Source organism: Aethalodelphis obliquidens, unplaced genomic scaffold (assembly GCF_003676395.1).
Source record: "Aethalodelphis obliquidens isolate GAN/ISIS:26980383/991018 unplaced genomic scaffold, ASM367639v1 scaffold49, whole genome shotgun sequence".
NCBI classification, from domain to species: Eukaryota; Metazoa; Chordata; class Mammalia; order Artiodactyla; family Delphinidae; genus Aethalodelphis; species Aethalodelphis obliquidens.
The window spans coordinates 5,045,103-5,066,960 of NW_020837993.1; the positions used below are offsets into that span (position 1 = coordinate 5,045,103).

The following is a 21,858-nucleotide window of genomic DNA, read 5'->3' on the forward strand; positions in this document are numbered from 1 at the left end:
ATGAAATGTGAAGACCTGAAGCAAGCTTCAGTCCTGTGCACACTGATGGACCCTCTGCAGTGCCACCACCCTTTCCCTGGGCTGCAGGCGAGGAGGGGGACCTTTGGGGAGGGAGGCAGCCACAGTTCCAGATCTGGGGTCCTAGACTGATGGACTCCTCCTGGATCCCAGGCCAGCCCACCCAACCTCACCCCAGAAGGCCCTTCATGTCCCTCCCTCCGCGTGATCATCTGTCTCCAAGACGGTTCCAGCTTTGCGAGGGAACCTGGACCCCTCAAGCCCCAAAGGCTGCTCATCACAAGGAGAAAAAGTAATTTTAGAGAAGCAGGGGGCTTTGGTTGTTTAATTGCTTCTCCTTCTGCAGGCACTCACAACACTCAACTCGCACACACACACACAAGCGTGCGCGCGCTGCCCGCTCCCCTTTCCCTGGTAGATACACTGTAAGGGGGCAGCCACCACCAAAGTCAACCCTCCACCCCTAAAGGAACCAAAGTCCGTTCAGATAACAAACTCCAACACGTAGTCCAAAAGAAAGTAACAAAACAGAACAAAAATCCCAAACTTTACTTGCATTTAGCCATTAATAAATAATTTACAGTATGTACACGCGGTGACACTCCACACAGGTCGCAGACACGGGACACAGTGAGGGGCCCCCACTTCCAAGCAGAACGTGATCAAACACAACCAAAATAAAGTGCTTCACTTTTTACTTCCAACATAGGGACCATCTACAAACCAGCAGGGAGGGGCTGGGGCTGCGCCTCCCCCCCACCTGCCCGCCTAGCCCACGGCTTGGCAGAGAGAGGGAACCTCTCGGAGGGGGAGGCAGGGACCAGTCCGCAGCCTCCCGGGCCAGTGTATGAGAGGTCCCTGGGCAACAGCAGAGGGACGGTCGGGGACAGTGGGGCCTGCGGGGCTTCTGGGAGGATCGCCCTCCGGGACACAGCCGCGCCTTTAGGAGTGGAGCCCAGCTCGGTGCTGGTCCCCAGGGTTCTCTGAAACAGCAGCAGAGGTGGGACTGGTTCGGGGCTCCTCGGATGGGCAGCTTGGCTGACGTGAGGTGGGAAAGTCTCCTGGCTGTGTGGCCACGGGGCTTAAGAGAAAGGCCTAGAAGGAGGAGATCCTGCCAGGGATGCTAAAGGCTGAGACACCTTCCAGGCCCTGCTCCTCTCCCCAGAATGCAGACCTGGGTGGACAGGGCAGGGAGCAAGGATCTGGGGGGCAGGTGAGGAGAAAGCAGAGGATCAGGGCAGGCCAGCTGGCCCCATCCGCTGAGTCTCCAGCCCGCACCCTGCAGCCTCAGTTCCCCTGCTCACCGCCTCTTGCCACCTGCTGCGGAGGAAGGAACAGAAATCAAGGGGGTGGCTCTCTGTTTACACATTTAGAAGCAAAGACTCGACTTCCAAAGAACAGTGGGGACCGGGGGACAGGAGGATGGGCAGTGGGGGAAGGCGCCAGGGCAGGCATTGCTCAGAGCACGTGCTGACGACACGTGTCGTCCCCCACCTGCGGGGCCTGGTAACTGGGGCCTGAGCCTGTGCCCAGCCAGGGCACACACGGTGGTCTCTCCTTGGCTCGCAGGGAGGCCACAGGCGGGAAGGCACCAGGAGGACACAACTTTTTGGCCGAAGGGTTACGTTAGTTTTCTAAAGATGCCAAGCAGCACCCCGGGGGTGTCCTAAAGCCCAAGAAGAAAGGATGCCCGGCCCAGGGGTCCAGCCTCGAGGCTACCTCCGCCCCCTGTCCTTGTGTGTGCGAGTGTGTACGAGTGTGTGTGCGTGGGGTGGGCGCAGGTGGCCCGGGATGCGCGTGCAGCAGTCAGCCGGGCCTGTTTCAGTGCATTGTAGGGGTGAGGGCAGGTCGACTCTGCCCACGCCCAGTGTCTCTGTTGGGGTGAGGGCTTAGGCCTGAGGGGCTCTGATTTGCACATTCACACGGCGGGGCGGGCGGAGAGGGGCAGCTCTCCCTCTGCACAGCTCTATGTCACAAACGTCACAGCACTGGTCACCACAACCTTGTCCCGGGCCCCGGGGGAGGGGAGGGGACGTCCCACGCCCCCAGCCCTTGCCAGCAGGCAGCCCAAGGCAGCGCGGAGGTGCGTGGCCGCCGGGGCTCCTGACCCCTGCAGGAACTGCGGGGCCACCGGGAGGCCACCACCGGCCCTCGTGCAGCCGCCGACCAGTTCGGTGACGCCTCGCTCTCGGTCCTAGGTGGCCTCCAGCAGCACAGGAAGCAGGGGCAGGAGTAGAAGGCTGCCGAGGAGGGGCCAGGGGGCCGGGGGCAGCCCTGCGGCGGCCGCCCGGCCCGGCGGCTCCCGAGTCCTCTCGTACAGGTGCAGCTTGTCCTTGTTGGAGTGGAGCATCTTGACGTCCTCCAGGGCGTAGTAGGCGGCCAGCGTGAAGTTCACGTCTCCTGTGGTGAGCAGGTCGAAGACGCAGGCCTGGTAGTAGAGGTCCTCCACGGGCAGCTTCTCCTTGCACTTGGCCACGGCCGTCTCGTATGGGAAGGTGTCGGGGGCTGAGGGGGCGGGGCTGGCGGCTGGTAGCCCGTGGGCGCCGGGGCTCTCGGCGCCGGCTCGGAAGGCCTGGAAGTCGATCTGCTGGTTGAGTGGGCAGCCCCTCAGGCAGAGGTAGAGGCCCTGGCTGTCCCGGTCTTCCACCGCATTGACTACCTCCTCGGGCATGCGGACCGCGAAAGTCAGGTAGCCACCCACCTGGCGGACCACGATGGTGGTGCCGATGTACTTGGCCTGGATCTCCACGTGCTGGCCCGACACCTTCTCGGTGATCTTCAGGCTGTTGGCCCCGTGCTTGTCGCCGCCGTTCTTGGAGCCGTCGGCGAAGGCGGCAGGGAGCTCGTCCATCTCGGCCTGGTACACCTTCTGGTCCACGCACTCCTGGAAGTTCTTGAAGATGATGGTGAGCTGTGGGGCAAGGGGGCAAAGAGAGGGGGTGAGGCAGTACCAGGAACTGTGGAGGGGACAAGGCCCAGCCCCAGACTTACAATGCTCTGGACTGAGCGGAGGGATGGCAAGAGCCCCCAGGATGTCCCAGACCGCCCCTTCCCCACTGTGGTCACTGTGCAGTGCCACCTGCCCTACTCATTTAATATGTTTCTTTAAAACAATTTGCATTTTTGCTTAAAAATTTTTTTGACTTAGGGAACTTTATACTCCTCTCCTAAATAGAAAACCGGCTCATTTACTATATACAGAGAGGAAACATAACAAGAAAAGCATGGCTAATTAAAAATGAAAGGTCGTTACCCACTGTAGTAGGCTGAAGAATGGCCTCCAAGATATCAGGCGCTAATCCCTGGAACCTGTAAATGTTACCTTATATGACAAATGGGAGCTTGCAGTTGAGATTAGGTGAAGGATACATTATCCTTAACTTATTAAGGATGAGACATTATCCTGGTGGGCCCTAAATGTAATCACATGTGTCCTCATAAGACGGAGGCAGAAGAGAAGGTGGGGTTTCCACAGAGGCAGAGACCAGAGGGTTGTGGCCACAAGTTGAAGGATGCTGGCCACCAGCAGAGGCCTGGAAGAAGCAACGAACAGACTCTCCCCTGAAGCCTCCAGAAGGATCGGTCCTGCTGACACCTTGATGCTAGCCCCTTAAGACTCATTTCAGACTTTCGCCTTCAAAGGTAGCAGAATAAATTTCTGTTTGAATCACTTAGTTTGTGGTACTTGTTACAGCAGCAATAGGAAACGAATATGGACCACAACCAAAGGACCATAAGCCACAGGCCGAACATAACAGCAGGTGGAAGAGACTGATGTTCAAAGAAAGAACGAGCAGGCAAAATCCACGCAGGCAGGCAGGCAGAGGTCAGCAGAGGCCACCGCAGCAGGGCTGCCCTGCGGGGTCTCCCAGCCAGGCCTTGGCAGTAGCAGGAGGCAGAGGGAGGGGAGGGAGGTGCCAGTCAGCAAAAGGGAGACGGGGGCTCCAGATTAACGGGCAGCCCTGGCCAGGGGAGCAGCGAGGCACATTTCTGCTGGAGCCTGCAGCCGGGGTGAGGGGCTGCGCTGAGCTACTGGAGAAGCAGAGGGCTAAGCGGCTCCATCAGTAACCGTCCTCCTGCAAACCACAGACTTGCTGCATTTATTACTTCTGGGCCTGTGCGGCGCTGCAGGGAAGGTGACATTGCCTCGGATTTATAGACAAGGAAATTCGGGTTCAGAAAGTAAAGTGACTTGCCCAAGGTCACACAGCCAGCAAGAGGCAGAGCTGGGATTAGGCTCTTGGTTTCCAGTCCCTGGGCATTTTTGGCCAAAAAGTCATAGGGTGGGAGGCCTGGGAGAAGGACAAGAGACCAACAGTCCGGGGAGTGATGTGTTTCCCCTGTCACCCTGGGTGAGACGTCTGGCTGTTCTTTCCTCCGTAACCCTAACCAGGAAGATGGGGTGGAGACAGGAGTGAAACTGGGAAACTCGCCCCCGCCCTGTTCCTGCTGGACTCTCAGCCTGAAGCCAGGAAAGGAGGTGGGGCGATGGGGGCAAGATGGTGCCCAGGCATCTTGGGACCTCCCGCTAAAAGCACCCCCCTCCGGCCCGGCCCCAACCTCTTCACGGCCCCCAGCCACCATTCCCAGGCCCTGTCCCCTCATCCCCGCCACCAAGCCTGGAGAAGAAGGGCCTCACCAGCTGGGGTACCACACCTCCCTATAACGTCTGTAGGCCGAAGGGGCTCTAGCAAAGGGCGGGGGGCTGCTGACGACATGTATGGTCGGCCGTGGCTGAATTCTCTGCCTGGGCACTCCAGGGGGACGTGGCAGTTGAGGGGCATGAAGATGGCCTGGACAGCTCTCGGGGTTGAGGGCAATGCAGCAAAGCACTAGGGGAATTTCTGGCCGAACAGTGGGTGTATGACAAAGGCGAGGCCCCAGACTTGCTAGAAACCAAAGAGGAAACCCAAAGCAGCTCCGATGGGGAAGGGAAGGCGGGGAGAGCTACCACAGGACCTCAGCTCAGGCAGGAGGGTCAGGGAGAGGCCGGCCAAGACAGGCGGAGGGGGAGGTGCCGGTGGGGCATGGGCCAGGGAGTGTCTGGCTGCAGTTCCGGGGTGGCTGGGGACACAGCCAGGAGGGGGAAGCCGGCAGGGAGTGGCCTTGGCTGGCGGCCCCAGGAGCAGGTGCTGAGACGCCTAAGGACTGGAGAGGGGCAGCCTAGGGGCTACAGAAAGTTCTAGGCTGAGCAAACCCACAAAGTAGCAAGAGCTGGGCTGGAGGTGTCGCCGGCTCTGTTTCACGGCTGCTCTGCGCATCCCCTCACGCCAGTATAAAGCTCAGGGGTGACCAGGCAGGGAGTGTACGAGGGGCCCTCAGAGGGAACGCAGAGAAGACCCCAGCCCTTCTCACCCCGTTCCTGAGAGATGTAAGGATGAGAGGAAGTCTGAGAGGGGCAGGCCACAGCATGACTTTTGGGAACTCCAGGGCACCTGGGCCTTGCTGGGTCCCTTCCTCCGTCAGAAACATTAAAAACTACATTCGTGGCGGAGATTGGGATTGACATATACACGCTACTATATATAAAACAGATGACTAATAAGGACCTACTGTGTAGCACAGGGGACTCAATACTCTGTAACGACCTATATGGAAAAAGAATCCAAAAAAGAGTGGCTATATGTATAACTGACTCACTTTGCTGTACGCCTGAACCTAACACAACATTGTAAGTCAACTATAGGTCAGCAGAATTCTTTTAAAAGAAAGACGCTGCATTTTGGGACTGCATTGGCGTAAAGACTAATATAGTCTAGGTTGGATCATGTTGGCTTTTTCCTTCTGACTTTAAAAGGAAGGAAAGCCTTCTCGTGGCCCTAGAAGTCTTGGGGCCAAGGCACCGCGCCTGTGGGGCCTGACGGGTGCGCAGGGGGCATTCTGCGCGGTCTTCCTGGGACACGAGGAGGGGCTGGTGCTCTGAGGTCGAGAGCCGGAGGCCCTGCCAGAGGCCACAGCGGGCTACAGCGGGAGGCCCACGTGCACAGCTCCCTGAGCCCGGGGCTCTGCTTCCCCGTCTCCTCCCTGGAGGTCACAGGCTGGTCCCGGGACGAGGCTCTTCTGCCCCTAGCCCCACGCATCATCGAACCCCACGAAAGTGCCGCTCCTTCACTGCCCAGACCTATGAACGTGGCGACTTCACAGGGATCCACCTCCTGCTGCTTCCTGTCTCCATCCTAGGCTGCTGCCCTGATGAGGCCGCCTGCCTGCCTGCTTGCCTGCGGAGGGCCGGGAGGTGGGCCAGCCGGGGTGGTCTGGGCAGTGGGTGGTCCTGCCATGGGGGGAGGGGTGTGCAATGAGGGGCTCTGGTGTCCCTGCCTGGTGTGCAGGGCCACACAGACACTGGGGGCGGGGGAGTAGGGGGGTGGCGTTCCCAGTGCCATCGGCCTCCCTGGAACAGGAAAGGCTGGTTTCGCTCTAACCGCCATCTCTTGCAGAGACAGTCTCCTGGAAGGCTGACAGGCTGCTTGACTCTTCCTGGCACCGGTGCCAGGGACTCAACCACAAGGAACAGCATGAAGGGGGCCTGTCGAAAGCCAGGCGGCTCACTGCCCACACAGCCGCAGGCGTGGCTGCTGCTCCCGCCTCGGCTGCCCCCCTTCCCCGAGGGGCTCGCGCCCTCTCCACTGCTGGGCACAGGGCAGAGCCCGAGTATCATCAGAACTATTCGTGGAGCGCCAACTGTGTGCCAGGCCTGGGGCTGGCGGCTGTGTCCACATGAGGGGAGGAAACAGCCCAAGACCCCTGTCCTCACGGTGCTCACACTGCGGGGGTGGAAGGTGATGTCACAGACTAAGCGGATGAAGGATGCCGTGTGATGGAATGGCAGTGCAACGGGGAACATGCGAGGGGGCCGCCGTGGGGGGAGGCACCGAGATCCGAGCTCCTCTCCTCCCTGAGGCTCAAAACGGGGTGCCCCCAGCGCAGCCAGAAAGAGGAAGACAGAGCAGGGGGCGGGCATGGGAGGCAATCCCATGGGAACAGGAAGTTGAAATGTCAGCTTGGGCTGGAAACACTAGATCTCGACCCTCCACAAGAACAGAGGGCTAGGCAGGGTTGGACAGTGAGAATACCGTGCTCCTGGGCAAGGCACCACGGCTGAGGGGATGGGAAATCACAAAAGCCCAGGTTCCACCACCTCGGGGATAAGAGCCCACACTCTGCCTGGCTCTGCTGCTGCCCCCTCCCGTCCTGTCCTTCGGGGGCAAGCTCAGGCAGGAGGCCTTCCCCGGTGCTCTGTGCAGAGCCAGTGCCCCGCCCCAAGGCCCTCAGCATCCTGCTGCCCCAGCACCCATCACCAGCATCCTGTGGCTATCTTTGTGCTCCACTATTAGCCTGGGAGCTGCTGAGACGGAGGCGTCGCCGAGCACAGAGGCTGGCACAGAAGAGCTGTTTGGTCAATGTTTTCTGAATCAGCGAAGGAACACACACACCTGAGTAATGGAGGCCCAAGAGAACAGGCAGAGGCAGGCCGAGGGCACTGGGGAACCAGCCACCCATGTCTCTCACCCCGGTACCATGAGACCCCAGTCGGCCCTGAGGCCTGAAGCTGGCTTGGCCACAGACACGGACTCACTGCCCGGCCTCCAGCAGAGCCTTGTGCTGCCTCCTGGCTGATGGGGAGATAAGAGAAGGCTGCTAAAACTCTTCACCTGCTGGGAAGATCAAGGTGGCCCTAGGTCACCGCGGAAATGGGTTGGCTTGATCAAGGGGCTCTGCTGCAGAGCCCCAGACCCTTCTGGAAGCTTCATGCTGGGACAGGAAGGGAGGCGCTCCCATGCCTACTTGGGCAGTTCTGCTGGCCAGTGCCCAGCAGTGAGCCTGAAACAGAGTGAGCATTTGAAAAATGTGGGCTAAGTGAATGAATGGAATACAAGAACAAATGAATGAATAAGCCGTTTGGTTTGTGGACGGCCCCGCTGAGCTCAGGGTCCCACTGTGTGCCAATAGAGAGCTGAGGGTGGTATCCAGGGGTTCTAAGCCCAGGCACCTCATCCCGGCCTGCAGGACCCACTAGTATGCGACCCAAAGGCTCCTTCTCTAGCTTTCACCCCCAGTCAAAGGGGCCAGCAAGCCCCCCTTGCTGGTCACTAACCACAACTTCTCCCAGGTCTGTTATCACATCTGATGCTTACACCGCCCTTGTCAGGAGGGGTAGGCCTCCTGAGGCCCACAGCCCCCTCACGCCCTCAGACCTCCCGTGTGCCCCCTGCCAGCTGGGGACAGGGAGGTGGGGTCCCCCTTGCACAGTGTGTTTGCTGCTGAATTTGGAAGCCGCGGCCTCAGGCTCCAGACATTCATTTATCTTGGCTCTAGGGAGGGAGGCGGGTAGGTGAAGGCGGTCGCTGCACAGAAGGCGGCCGGCACCTTGATTCAGGCCCCCCTTCGTCTGTGGAGGGCTGAGAGGGGGGAGGGGGAGGAGGGAGCCCTGGCCGCAATTTGCTGCCCACTGGGCTTCATGGCCTGCTGCCAAAGGCCTGTAAGAGCATCCATGGGGCTAAGGCCTGCTTGTTTCCCACCCAGCAGCTGGTCCCGGGAAGAGACCCCTGTGGGCACGCAAGGGCCACCGGAGCAGAGGGAGGTGGCAGGAATTTTCCTGGCTGCCAGGTCACCTCAGTGTCCTCCTCTGGGGCATGGAGGGACGAGAAGGAACAGAAACGCCCTTGTGGGCCAGCCTGGCACTACCCCACACGCTGCCTTGCAACGTGCTCTTCCTGGGAAAACAGACCCGCTGCCAAACCGGAAACTCCAGGGGCTCTGGTGGCCCAGGCCCCGGGGAGGTAGAGTTGTCCCCACGCCTGGACTCTAATCGTCCACCAGCCTCCTGGACCTGAGACCACGTTCTCCGGCCGAGTCTGAATGTGAGGTCACGGGAGATCCTCCTGGAAAAATGCGAGGGAGAATCTGGAGTGGACAGGAATGTCCCATTGCCTGGGCCACGGGCCACGTCATGGCTGCCTCTGGCTGTGGCTCTGTGAGTAGGACTTGAGTCCTGCCACCCAGACACTGAAGCCTCCTTGGGTCAGAAGATGATTGGCTCTCGGTGGCCTCCGGGGCTCCAGATGGGAACCTCCTCTCCTGGCAGTGAGAACACGCTGGGCTCTGGAGTCCCCAGGCTCCGGTGAAATCCCAGCTTGGTTCCCAGCCGAATGCACTTTGGGTGGGGAGGCCACTTTCCCTCTTAGAGCCTCAGGTTCCGGAGCTACCCTGGACAGACGGACTGCATGGGTGGCCCTGGGCGTGCTCAGTGGGCTGATGCCCTGTCCTCACTTGTTCCATCTTCCCTGTGCCCAGACACCACGGCCCTCTCTGCTCTGAGGCTGCAGCCTTCCTGTGTCAGCGTGGGACAGAGACAAAGGGCAGGATGGTACCCTGCAGCCCCGACTGGCACCAGCAGCATCCAGCAGCCGTGGCCTCCAACCGGCGTCCTCAACACCCTCCACGCCCCAGAATCACTGGGGGTTTTAAAAAAAGAACACATCTGACCCCCACCCAGAGATGTGGTGTCAGAGCGGCCTGGGGGGTCCAGAACCATTATCTTCTAAAATCCGCTCGGTTCGTAAACGTACAGCCACAATGAGAACCCCTGGGCAGGACCGTCACCTCCAGGAGGCTGTTGGGTCCGCTTGTCTGGGACGGGGTTTGACTCCCACTGGACAGTAAGCTCCGCGATGATAACGACAGAAACATACCTGCATATCGGCCCCCCTTTATTGGGATTTGACACTGGAGTTCTACGAAAATATAGTTTGGGGCAAGAAAAGACTATCCCAGAAGTTTGAAACTGAATGCTCTGGGAGTGTTTTTAAACTTTGTGGACCATTAACCCTAGTAAGAAATCCATCTTACTTACAGCTAGACCCAATGTGCACGCACATGAACAAACGCACACAACAGAAACTAAGTTTCCTAAACGTTTACTCTTGCACTGGGAAAGCATTCACAAATGCCTTAATATAGGCTAGGTTTGGCTATCCTGTTCTACCCTGCGCCCCGCAACCCAGACCCACCCCCAAACTATGCCTGTGTGCTAGCTTCTGACGCCAGAAGGCTGATTTCAAAGACCCCTAGTGGACGGTGTACAGCAGCAGTTTCAGAAACACCGCACTCTGGGCAAAGGGCAGAGGTGGCTCCAGGGTAGTTCACCTGACGACAAAGAACGTGCAGGACATTCCTTCCTAAATAATTTGCTCAGTTACCGACGAGAGGAACATGGCGGGTCAGGGGGCGTCTGGGTCGGGGGGAGGAAAGTCCGGGCCCTCCTGACGGCAGGGCCTGGTGCCGTGACCGGCCTCACCACCCCCGGCCCCCCTCCCCCGTACCTTGCTGGTGGCGGTGGCGGCTGAGCCAGGCAGCACCGGTGTGTTGGTGACCTGCACATTTAGGTAATTATTGTCGATGAGCGGCCAGGCGCCCTGCACCTTGCAGGTCTGGAAACGGTCTGTGAAAGTCCGGAGGTGTGGGTCCCCGAAGAGGCCGCAGTGCGTGTAGTTGGGGGCGGCCGCGCGATTGTGGAAGCTCTTCTCGTAGTGGCAGATCTCGGGGCTGTCCGAGCGTTCCTGGCTGTCCCCCGGTGGCGGCGGCAGCGTGCGTAGGTGCGGCTGTGACGTGGGGCCATCCTTGGAGCAGTTGTGCTGGCTCATGAGGTCCTCGATGCCATGGACGGCAGAGTGGTAGGCCAGGTCCCCCCGGCAGGTGCGGGCTGTGCGCCGCGTGCACAGGGCGTAGGTGCGCAGCGCCGCGCAGAACTCGGGGGCGTCGTCCGGGGCCGGCGCGTGGCTGCCCGCCGTGGCGCTCCAGAACTCAGAGTTGCACTTGAGGATCTTGCACGAGGAGGTGGCTGCGGATACAGGAAGGGAGGCGCTGTCATGTTGGGAGTGGTGAGCCCAGGCCTCCTCCACCCCCGTGGGCCAGGGCTGCGGGACACGTGCAAGGGACAAAGGACGCCTCATCTCAGGCGTTGGAAGAGTTCCTGCAGGCGCGGAACCTGCCTTTCCCACTTTCCCGATTCTTCTGTGCAGCCGTAATGACCCCGAGTGGCTAGGCCTGCGGACCTGCAGGCTGAAAGGCCTGGCGGAGGACTACCGGAGCCCCCCCACCCCGCAAGCTCTCCTCCCACCCTTGGGCCTTTGGCGTCTGTTGACACTTTCACAACTACCGCCAAGAATTTCGGCACAGCAAAAGAAATCTGGCAGGGAATTAAGCCCCACTATTCAGTATGTGTTCTGGTCTCTGCCACTGTGTGACCTTGTACAAATCACTTAACTTCTCTGTGCCTCATTTTACTTATCTAGAAAATGGGGTAATATAGTATCCACCCTATGAGGTTGCTGAAAGTGTTAAAGGACTTATCCCGGCACCGGGCACAGAGCAGAAGCTCAATGAATGTTGGCTAGTGTGATCATTATATTAGCCCTGGTCACAGAGGGCCTGGTTCTGTCACTTTGTCTGCAGATGAAAGGCAGCTTCCCTCTTGGTCTCCGGAGCTCCACCCCCCATTATTCTGCTCAGGAGAGCAAGCTGGGAGGCAACTGAGTGGCAACCTTGGATCGACTCTAATTCATGCTTTTTTTTTTTTTTTTTTTTTAAGGTCACTTTAAGCGTTGAGAACTTAGTGATAATTAGCTACAGATAATTATCATGCCTGAGAACTGTGACCTCAACACACCTGCATCTTGTACCTAGACACATGGAATCTGCCCTTTCCCGGCCTCCTGGATTCCTCTGCACGGCCCATAGTGACCAGAAGTGGCAGCAGGAGGGACGTTTCTAAACAGGCTTCCAGGTGCAAAGGGGCCGGCAGACCAGCTGCGAGGTGCAGCTTTCGGTGTCTCAGCCCAATCAACAGAGGGGAAGGAGGCGCTTGCTCCAGCCACTCCTGGCTCGGCCACTCATCTGGCTCTTAACCTTGGAAAAGTCAGTTTACTTCTCTGTTACTGGCTTTTTACCTATAAAATCAAGTTGTGCCAGAAAGCAGGGACAGAAGTATATGAGGGCAGGCTAGCAAAAGAACCATCCAGGCAGCTGCCCTGTGTGGCCCTGGTCTGTGCTGCCAGGCCCCGTACCTGGATGCCTGGGCCACCGAGCTCAGGGAGCTCTCCCACCTCTGCAGGTGCGGGCGCCGTTCTCCTGGAGCTGGTGTGACTTGCCCCGAGTATATCTGGTAAACACGGTGCTTGTCCTAAAATTCAGGCTTTTCCCCTAACTTGACCTGTATTTGTCACACCTCTGGTAAACAAGGTCATTTCAGGAGGTATCTGGGTGAGCATTTTTCTTTTCACTTGAGAAGTCACATATTTAAATATGTATTAGGAAAAATAAAACAGATTTGATAGAAGAGCTACAGATTTCCCATTTTAAGTGGAAGCAGCATGCTGACCTAGAGAAGCAGATCTGGTAAACGATAGGGGGTGACCGCTGTGAAGAGGTGCCCGTCCGGGGAGACCCCCCGTGTGGTCGCCCTCCCAGAGCCATGTTCCTGGCCCAGGTCTCCTTTGAAAGGCGGCTAGAAGATTCTCCGGCCCCGTCATCTTCATGATTTCCCAACCTGTAGAAGATGCCCAAGGGCCTAACATCCCTGTGGGCGGCAAATGCTACTGTGCCCTGAGTGGGAGACGGTAAAGGGGGCCTCGAGGTGGGGGTGTGTGTGGAAAGGATGCCGTGGAGAACGAGCAGTGTGGAGGAACACAGGTCAGGGGAACTGGCCGCTGCAGCTGCCAACCCTCCACCTCTGGTCTGCGGCCTCCCCGTAATGCCCACTCCGGTAGCCTCGGTGATTACAGGTGAGCTGACCTGCCATTCTGCTTTCTCAGAATTCTGGAGGTAGGCATCTCAGAGGAAACTACCCCAAAGGGACTCGGGCCTCATGCTGAGTGGCAGCTACCTTGGCTCTGCCCACTGCCCACTGGCCCACCAGCCCTGGGTCCCCCTCTGGCCTTCACCTTGCCCAAAAGACAGAAAAGACAGTGCCCGTCCCTTTACAGCCAGACCACTGCAGCACACGCAGGGCTGTGCTGGCCTCAGCTCTCCACCAGAGCCAAGTTGGGGTGGCACAGACTGAAGTCCCAGCTAACTGACTCTGTTCCAGGCTCAGTGGCCTGGGCCCTGCAGGCCTCACCTCATTCAGGGCCCCGGGCAGCCTCACAGGTGGGCACTACAGCATCCCCGCCTCCCAGAGAGCAGAGCCAGGCTCAGGGAGACGGACTGAGGTTCCACTGTCAGGAGGAAGCAGGATGTGAATCGAGCCCCTCAGACCCGAGAGCCCAGGCCCTTGGCAATGCCAAGACCTCGGACGACCTTGGCACTTTCATGATTCCCTCCACCGGCCGCTGGGTGGTTCAAAGGCACACTCCGCCACAGGTGGGCTACAGCCTCTCCCTGAGGACCCCTCCTGCGACGCTGAGAGACTGCCACCCGCCAGGAGGCCCATGGTCCACACGCTCCGCGGCGTTGCCTCCACAGACTGGTTTCCAGGGCCTGTTTCTCAGGGTGCAGCCAGGGGTGGGCAGGGGCTTGAAGGCTGGGGTCGGGATGCTGCCCAGGGCAGGGCCAACCTGCACACAGTGTGGGACGCGTTGGGGGCGTCCCATTCCCGACCCCCGTCATGTGTGGCTCTATTCCCCCCAAACGGGCGACGGGGGGTCTGCTGTCTGCACAGCCTTGACACCTGGGCTCAGAGCAGTGTCTCAGCTAAAGAGCTCTCTGGTGTGTCTGGAATGCATGACCGAAATCCCACTCCGGTGCCCTCAGATAGAGTCCCCGAAGTGCCCTGGGGTCATCGAGTGGATCTGTTCAGAGCCGCGCTCCTCGAATGTGCCCACCAACCACCGGGCTCTGCCTCCGCCGGGCCCAGTGGGCCTGAGGTCTGCACCGCTGTCAGGTGCTCTGGGGGTCATTTTCTCTTCAACAGCCCGTCACAGAGGGGCCAAGTTGCCCGTCACCCCCCCCCCGGCTCCCCCGCAGGTCTGGAATGTGTGAACGGGGCATCTTCTCGGGGGGCGGGGGAGCTGCAGGTAGAGGGGGCAGTGAGGAGACCGGCCTCTCGAGGAGCAAGCCCAGCTGCGACCCAGCTGCCAACACTGAGCAGCCCGGGGTACTCAGGCTGTCAGCGCTCGGAGACAAGGCCTTTCACCTCTCTGTTCACCGTGGCTCCGCCCCTTGCTCCCCCCGCCCCCTCCTGAGCCACAGGTAGCAACCGGCCACCCCCTGAGGGCGCATGGCAGCTCCGCCCACCACCCGCAGGCGGCGACAGGGGTTGCTCTCCCGCTGCCCTCGCACCCAGGGCCTCCCTCCGGCCTCCATCGCGGCGGGGCGGTGGCGGTAGAGGGGCTGAGCTTGAAGTCCTGCCAATCCCATTTCTCAACCCTCTGGAGAACATTCTCGATACGATCGTCCAGGGCTGGGCCAAAAGTGGGGAAGTCTGAAGGCGACGCTGGTCGCGTGGGATGGCGGGCAGAGTGTGCGCCGGAGGGAGGGTGTCTGGCCCAAAGTCCCACTCTGTCCCCTACGAGTAGTTGTGGGAATTGGACTTGACCTCAGTTTCCTTAGCTGTGAAGTGGAGGTAACACCCACCTCAGAAGCTGCTGAGGATTGAGATGTACTTGGCATGCCTGGGACCCAGTGGGCACTCAACAAATAAGGTCCCCGACAAAGGTCTCAGAAGGGGACAGATACAACCCCCCTGTGAGGTCGGAGGTTAAGTCACCAGGCAGGGGATGGAAGGGCATTGGATGGGAGCCGGGCCCTCCCTCTGCCTCTTCCCTAGCGAATCCCAGGGACTGCTCCCAGCCCTCTACCCTCCTCCTCGGGTTAGGGCCCTGGCTGGCGCTCCGACTGCCCTTCTGCCTTGACTCAGATCAGCTGGGTCTGGCCAGCTCTTCCTGCCCACTGCCCACTCACACCCAAAGGCCCAGCCCCAAAGCCCACCTGGATCAGTCCAGGACCATGATGCCTGGGCCCACATTTCCCCGATGTCCTGGGTTTCCCCAGCTGTCCCGAACCCTTGGGCCTTGCACATCTTCCTAAGGGTCTAAGAGGAACCCCAGGCGCTCCCATCATGAGGGAGAAGCTACAGATCAGGGTGGGGGATGGTGTATAAGAGGCCACTGAGAGTAACGAGAGCTGGGACCAGAACTGGGGGAGATCCCCTCTGCCCTCTCTCCAGGTGGTAACGCAGCTCTCCCAGGCCCGCCTGCCATCATTTCCTGGGGGCCTCAGGGAAGGGTGCCGGGGATGCCAGGGCTGGACAGTCCCCACGGGTGGCGAGCCAAGGGGCCCTAACCCCCATGGAGTCATCCTGCCGCCCTGTGTTCCACTCCAGTAAATCATAGACTGAAGGCTCCCCAACCCAGGTCAGGGACCTGAATGTAACCTGGCCCAGCATCAAAAGGAAAAGCTCTGGACTGTGGCGTCACCTGCCAAAGAGACCCCAGAGGGGCTGATTTTTATGTGCTGTATCTTAAAAAAAACAAGAAAGACAGACCTGAATTCCAGGCAGTAAACCTTGCGCTTTTCTGATGTGAGTGTTCAAGGAAGAAGCAAGGAGAGGAAAGTCCGAGAGTTTGAAACATCTTACTGCAACTCGTATGAGTGGGAAGAGGTAGCAAGCTTTTCTGAGCGCGGCTTCCTTGGTGCTTTCAGTGCGACAGAAGGCGGCCTGCTGCCCTGTTCCTGCCTGGCGCCTGCAGACGGCCACCTCGCCACGGTGCCACGGCAGGCCATGTGCGCACGGCCAGGTGATTAAAGTTCTCCTGAGCTCCTATTTCCATCTCAGACGCTGCGTCCTCAGGCACCGGGGGCTCTCAAAGGGCCCCTCCTGACCCTTGGTACCTGGAGCTCCACCTCAGACACCCAGGAAAGTGCAAAGACCCTTGCACAGACTTCATGCTCCTCGGAAGCGTATTAGGCACGTTTGGATTTGACTCAAGTCTCTTGAGACGTAGAACTTCTGGGATTAGCTACTAGGGAACAAACAGAAGAGAATGCAGAGGCTGCAAAGACAGTGGCCAGCCAGACTCACCCCCAGGAATCCCGATTCCCTCCGGCGCCCCGTGATGCCGGACACTTGGCTCAAAAGGTGGGGTGCAGGCTGGGACCCTGGGCAACCACTGGACCCGCTCGCTCCCAACTTGTGCGGTTAGGGCCAGGCCTCCCACGTCTCTGTGCAATTGACTTTGTTAAGATCACTTTACCTAATGATCACTTGGCGACCAAACTCCATGTGGGCTTCCCGAGGCGCACCATGGAATTTTAGAACCTGGGGCCTGAGGGATGCCACAGGTCACCAGTTTGTACCTCCAGCCAGCCCCCATGGCAGGAAATCTGCCTGCAGCATCCCTGCCCGGTGGGCGTCCGGCTTCCACTGCCATTGGGACTCTGCTGGGCAGGGCTGGCCCCTCCTGCTCTCGACAGCTCCAGCTGTGGACCCACAACTGCCCCCCAGGGAGATCCGTGGGGCTTTGGCCCTTCTCTAGAGCCACACAGAAAAGGCTCAAATGTAACCCTGCAAATACTGGAGATGCCCCCTAGGCTTCCCTGTTGTCACCTTCTTTGGTCTCACCCTCTGGCCACTCCTCTCTGTGGGGCTCACTGAACTGTCAACCATCGACGCCCCAGCTAGGGTGCCACCTCCTGCCTGAAAATCCCGAGAATCCTCTGACTCCCGCACTCTACGCTCAAAGCATCTGTGCTCCGGCACCCCACATTTGTACCCTTTCACTTCTGCAGGAGGTGGGCTCCAGACTGCCTTCCTCATGGTCTGAGATGCAGCAGAGAGAAATCACAGCCACACACGGCTTGTCTGACTTAATTCTCTTCCTTTAAATAGCAACCCAGCTCCTCTCCGAGCAGAAAGATGGGGGAGGGGGTGGGCGGCGGCAGCCAGGAGCTGGAAGCTGCAGCTGTACCAACCCAGGAAGGATGAAAATATTTATGCACCAGCGCGGCATTAGCCGCTTTCAGAGACCTCCTTTGAACTGTTAATCAAGCCCAATCTTTCAGAATAATAGCCTGATTATTACCGGCTTGTTTGCATAACAAAGAAGCCCAATAAAACTTATTTTGCTGAGCGCCATGGGGTGTGAAGGCTCGGCCCTGAGAAAGGAGTCTTAGGAATGCAGGAGCCGTTCCTCAGCCCGAACCCAGGAATAAAGACAATGCAATTTGCCACCAAGAAAAGCCCAAAAGACCAATAAATTACCCTCGTGCAAAGGGATTAGATCAGGTTTCAGTTGCTGTGTAGGAGGGGTGGGGTGAGCCGGGAGAGAGAAAAACCTGCCTCTTCTTAAAGGAGTATACGGCTCGTTTGAAGGCAAGTCCCACAGTCACGTTGGCTTTGCCTCCGTGGTTCACAGGGTCACTGCCTGGATTCATGGACTTGCTGAAGGTTCTGGACCCCACTAGGTGCCCGGCACGGTGCTTCCTGCCATTCCTCGAACAAGCCCCAGTTGGTTTCTGTGCTCAGGTGGAGTCAGCTACACAGACCCCTGGGATGCAGGGAAGAAGACACGGTTCATTTGAACACAGACTTAAGGATGGAGGCGTAGAGGGTATCAGGGAAGCAGCCTTTCCACCAGGTCCTGAAGGGCAGTGGGATTTGACAGGTGATGCAGGGCAGAGGTCCAGAAGCCCAAGTGGCTCCGGAACTGCTGGGACTGGCCGGAGGTGAAATGCCGGATGTTTGAGCGTGTGGCCGCAAGTTTGGGGCCAGGCACGGAAGCCCCGAGTGAAAGCCGGCGATGAAGCAAATGTCGTTCAGCTTCAAACTGCTTTTCTCCGCTCTGTGTGGGGCTGGGATGCAGCAAACCCCGTTTCCCCGTTCACCCAGCTCCCTGTTAGACTGCACCACCGGGGAGCACTAGACGAGGCCCAGCCAGGTTAACCTCAGCACCACCACCCAGCCCTGGCCCTTCTTCCCCTCCAGCCGCTGCTCCGAAGTAGCCAGACCAGCCAGGTAGCGGCCCTCCTCCGAGCCCTGGGCCCCCAAGGTCCTCTTCCCTTTGTGCCTCCAGCCCCAGGAGTGGAAGTCGCTTCCTGCAACTCTGTGTGTGCCTCCGTGGTCCCTTGTGGCCTCTTCCGTCCTCCCACGCCCATCTAGACACAATCCCCTGTATCAGGTTCCCTCTGTGGCAATACCCCATGTGGTTTCTGTTTTCCTGACTGGACCCCGATACGCCAGCCTAAGGATTTCAGACCAGATCCCGCTGACCGTGGGGAGTCCGCTGGATAACCTTCAGTAAGTACCTGGCATGATGAGAACACTATTTTAGGAAGTGGCATAACATTAAGAGGCGATGGCTTTAATTAGGACAGAAGCAGGCAGAGCAGAGGGAGGGCAGCTTCAAAGAGAATTCACTGCACAGCCTCTGTGGAAGGAGCAGCACAGAAGCCTGAGACGCCCCCTGTCCTCACTGCCCACCTGTCCCAGGCAGCGCCGATGCTGGGGCTCGCCTCTTAGCAACGAGTTGGGATGTGGGTCCCAAAAGAGGTGGGAAATGTGCTTGCGCCCCGTGGGAGACCCAGGCTGGGCACCAGCAGCAGCAGCAGTGGACAGCTCTCCACCCTCTCCTGTCCCTTAGCACCGAAGCTGGGAGGGGACAGTGGATGGATCTAGCGCCAGAATTTGGCAAGCTCTTGCCGGGCCAGTGTTCTGGAGTCTCTCTGCTTGAGAGATGCCTGTGGCTGCCGGGTTTGTGTCGCTCCATCCAGGTGTCTGGCGTCAGATACCGAGAGGAACACACCCAGGTGAGGGACTGGATTTTGCACCAGGTGCAGCCGACCCTACCTTACTTCACCCACAGGCAGCCAGAAGCGATCAGCTTTCCTCAGAGGCATTCCTCCCAGTTCAGCCTAAGAATGTTCCAAGGAACCGACCTAGCCCGTGACTCCAAAGTGTCTCTCGCCCCTTGAGAGCACTGGGACTTTTCTCAGGGGCTTCCTATAGGGACCTGCCTACCCTAGAAGAAAGCCCGGGGCAGGAGGAAGCTTCTCAGAGAATCTGCATTGGCTTAGGGAGTGGAGGAGGGGAGATGGGGGAGCAGCGGTTAACTCACTGCTAAGTGTGGGCACAGGTGGCCGAGTGCCACTCACCAAGCTGAGGCAGGAGGCGCTGCCCCCTCGTCACGCCCAGCCAGGCTGCTCTGTCCCAGCCTCCACACGTGCCAAGTCGCTGCAAGAAACCAGGCCGAGTGCCAAGGAAAAGGGCACACCCACCGGGGCCACACGGAGGCAGATCAACAGCCACAGCTGAGAGGACGTTAGAAAGCACATGTGCTCACCCTCGGGCCCAAGGCCACAAGCAGCCCTGCAGTCAGGCAGCTACGGGCTCCTCTGGGTTAGAAGGGCCCATGGCGGGCAGGGGCCAGGCACAGGATTCCATGCCCAGACCACCCTGCCTTAGGGCAGAGAACTAAGCGACTCTGGGTTCCACAAGAAGGATGGTAGGGGCAAAGACATCACTTTTCAGGTATAAATGAAGCTTGTAGGCGAGCAGTTGGGCTTCCTACTTGGAGGCATAACCCCTTTTCCTGAGTCTAGGACTGGCTCTAGAGGTGACAGTTTTCCATTCCGGTTCTGCCTCTAGTAACCCTGGGCTCATCTGCTTGGTTGCTCCGGGTCAAAATTCATTTGAAGTGGCTTTTCTCCCCCACTTCCATCTGCAGGCAGGCCTTCCTCCACCTTCCTCATGCACTGGGAAGGCACACGCCTGGCTGGTGCACACACGAGCGTGAGCCCGTGTTCATGGAACATTCCTCAGCATGGGGAACAATAATGGGCTCCTTTCTGCAGGGACTTGGGCGCAGAGGGATCACTTCAATAGGCGTCTCGGTATTCTGACTGCCCAGGTGAAGTAGTGAGTGAAATGAATAAATAAGCAAAACCCAAAAGACACAAATCTGACTTGGGAAAATTTGCACCATGACAGCTCTGCCAAAGTTGTTTTCCCAACCTACGGCTGGGTGGCCTGTGCTTTGGAACGCTAAGCCAGGGATAGACAGGGAGCAGAGAGGGCCTTTGGGAAGAGGCAACAGTGTGAGATCCATGGAAGAGCATGGTCACTCTTCATTCTGCTGTCTAATTGTATCTCCAAAGTTTCTTATTCTTTTCCCCCCACCTTAAAGCCTTATACGCTACATAGCTCCAAGTGTAAAATGCTACATAGCACGTTAATGAGTGTTTACCCAAAACCTGGTATACGGAAAAGGGCAGGGGTCTGGGCTCTACTCCTGGCTCTGCCACTAAGTTGTGCGATGTCAGGCAACCTCTCTGACCCTCTGGTTCCTCATCGATACAGAGGGAACGATGCTCACAGGGGAGGGGTGACCATCTCATGAGGTGACATATTTCAAGTATTTAGCAGAGTGCCTGGTATATGTGGCCACTCGATAAACGGAAGAGCTTTAAAAACTGTTGTTCTTCAAATGATCATATTTTGGAGAAAACAATATGAAGGTTTTCTGTCTTGAAGGTTATTCATGAATGTCAATTAGTGATGGTAGTCTGTGGGAGATTGGAATTTGCGTTATTTTCATTTTCTTATTTATCCTTTTCGGTCTTTAGATTTAAAAATGAGTATTGTCTTTATAAGCAGAAACAAATTTTTTGAAAAAAAGATTGGGGTATCTGGACATCTCCCACCCCAACCCTGTGGTCTCTGCCTGTTGAGCAGAAAACAAACAGACACACAAAAAACCCAAGGGTCCTGTAGTTTCCAGGACTGTGCCAGGTGTGTTTGGGGTGCAGAGCAAAGAGAAGGGTATAAAGAAACAGGACATGGGGTTCCTGCCCTTATGAACAGCTCCAATGATTTAGAAGAGGACTAAACACCCAAGACCCAGGAAGCAACAAGGCCAAGAGGAAGCACAGGCGTCAGCAGCCAAGGTGACAGGTACCCAGGTCACTGGAGAGACGGCACTGGCCTTGGGCTATAATCTAGTGGGCATTCCCATTCCAAACTGGGCAGGGGCCTCAGCAAGGCCTGAGGGCTGCCCACCGTTAAGGTATGGTGGGTGGTGACAGAGTATGGGGAGACCTGGAGGGGCCTGGAGCCTGGGGACATGTCAGGGAATGAGGCCAGGGATGCGTGTGGGACCAGATGCCAGAGGGTCCTCCCTTCTGGATGCTCCAAAGAGGGCCACAGAGAGCTGTGAGTGCCCGAGCATGCGTTTTAGAGCGATTCATTTGGCAACTTGGAGCGTGAGGGTGGGGCACCCGGGAGGCAGGTCCAAGCTCAGCTGCCTGCAGGTGACAACGGGAACAGGCAGGAAAGGGTGGAGGAAGGAGGCCCGGCGCCGGGTGAACCGACAGAAGGGAGAGGCCACTTCACACCCAGGACTTAACGGTTCTGGGCAGTGGGGTCTAACAGACACAGGCCAGGCACTAGTCCAGGGGACAGGAGGAGAGTCTAGGGAGACCCATCATCCTGGTGTGCCCAGGACTCAGAGGGCTTCTAAAAACACGGGACTCTCAATTTTAAAACAGTGGAAAGTCCTGGGTCCACTGAGATGAGTTGGTTACCCTAGAAGAAACAGTGCCTTCAGTTTTAGGCAGGTTGAGTGTAGCCAAGCATTACAACGGCATGGTACCCCCAATCACTCAACCAAACATAAATTGGGGTTTTCTGCCCACTTCTGCTGAGGGCCTTGCACATTGCATCCGAGAGGGAAATTTTAGCAGGACCCATATGACCTCCAACATGTAAAGTGGTCCCCACGCAATCCTCTCACCTCCACAGAGACCCGGGACCCCAGTTCCCCATCTCATGGAGCAACCTTATCTGAGCCCATGGATCACCTCTCCCCAGTTCTCCTCTGGGCACTGGGGTGACTGCTAGCAATTCCTCCA

General features: G+C 58.2%; 1 protein-coding gene across 3 annotated transcripts in view; it reads right to left on the reverse strand.

The window, feature by feature from the left end:
* Positions 1-533: 533 nt before the first annotated feature.
* RGMA (repulsive guidance molecule BMP co-receptor a) overlaps positions 534-21,858 on the reverse strand; it is a 44,484-nt gene continuing 23,159 nt past the window's right edge. For all 3 annotated transcript variants that reach the window (XM_027083158.1, XM_027083159.1, XM_027083157.1), the window contains 2 exons: positions 10,341-10,858; positions 534-2,929 (listed from right to left, as the gene is read on the reverse strand). In XM_027083158.1, coding sequence (XP_026938959.1) covers positions 2,213-2,929; positions 10,341-10,858 — 1,235 coding nt within the window. In that variant the 3' untranslated portion in view covers positions 534-2,212. The remainder of the gene's footprint in view (positions 2,930-10,340; positions 10,859-21,858) is intronic.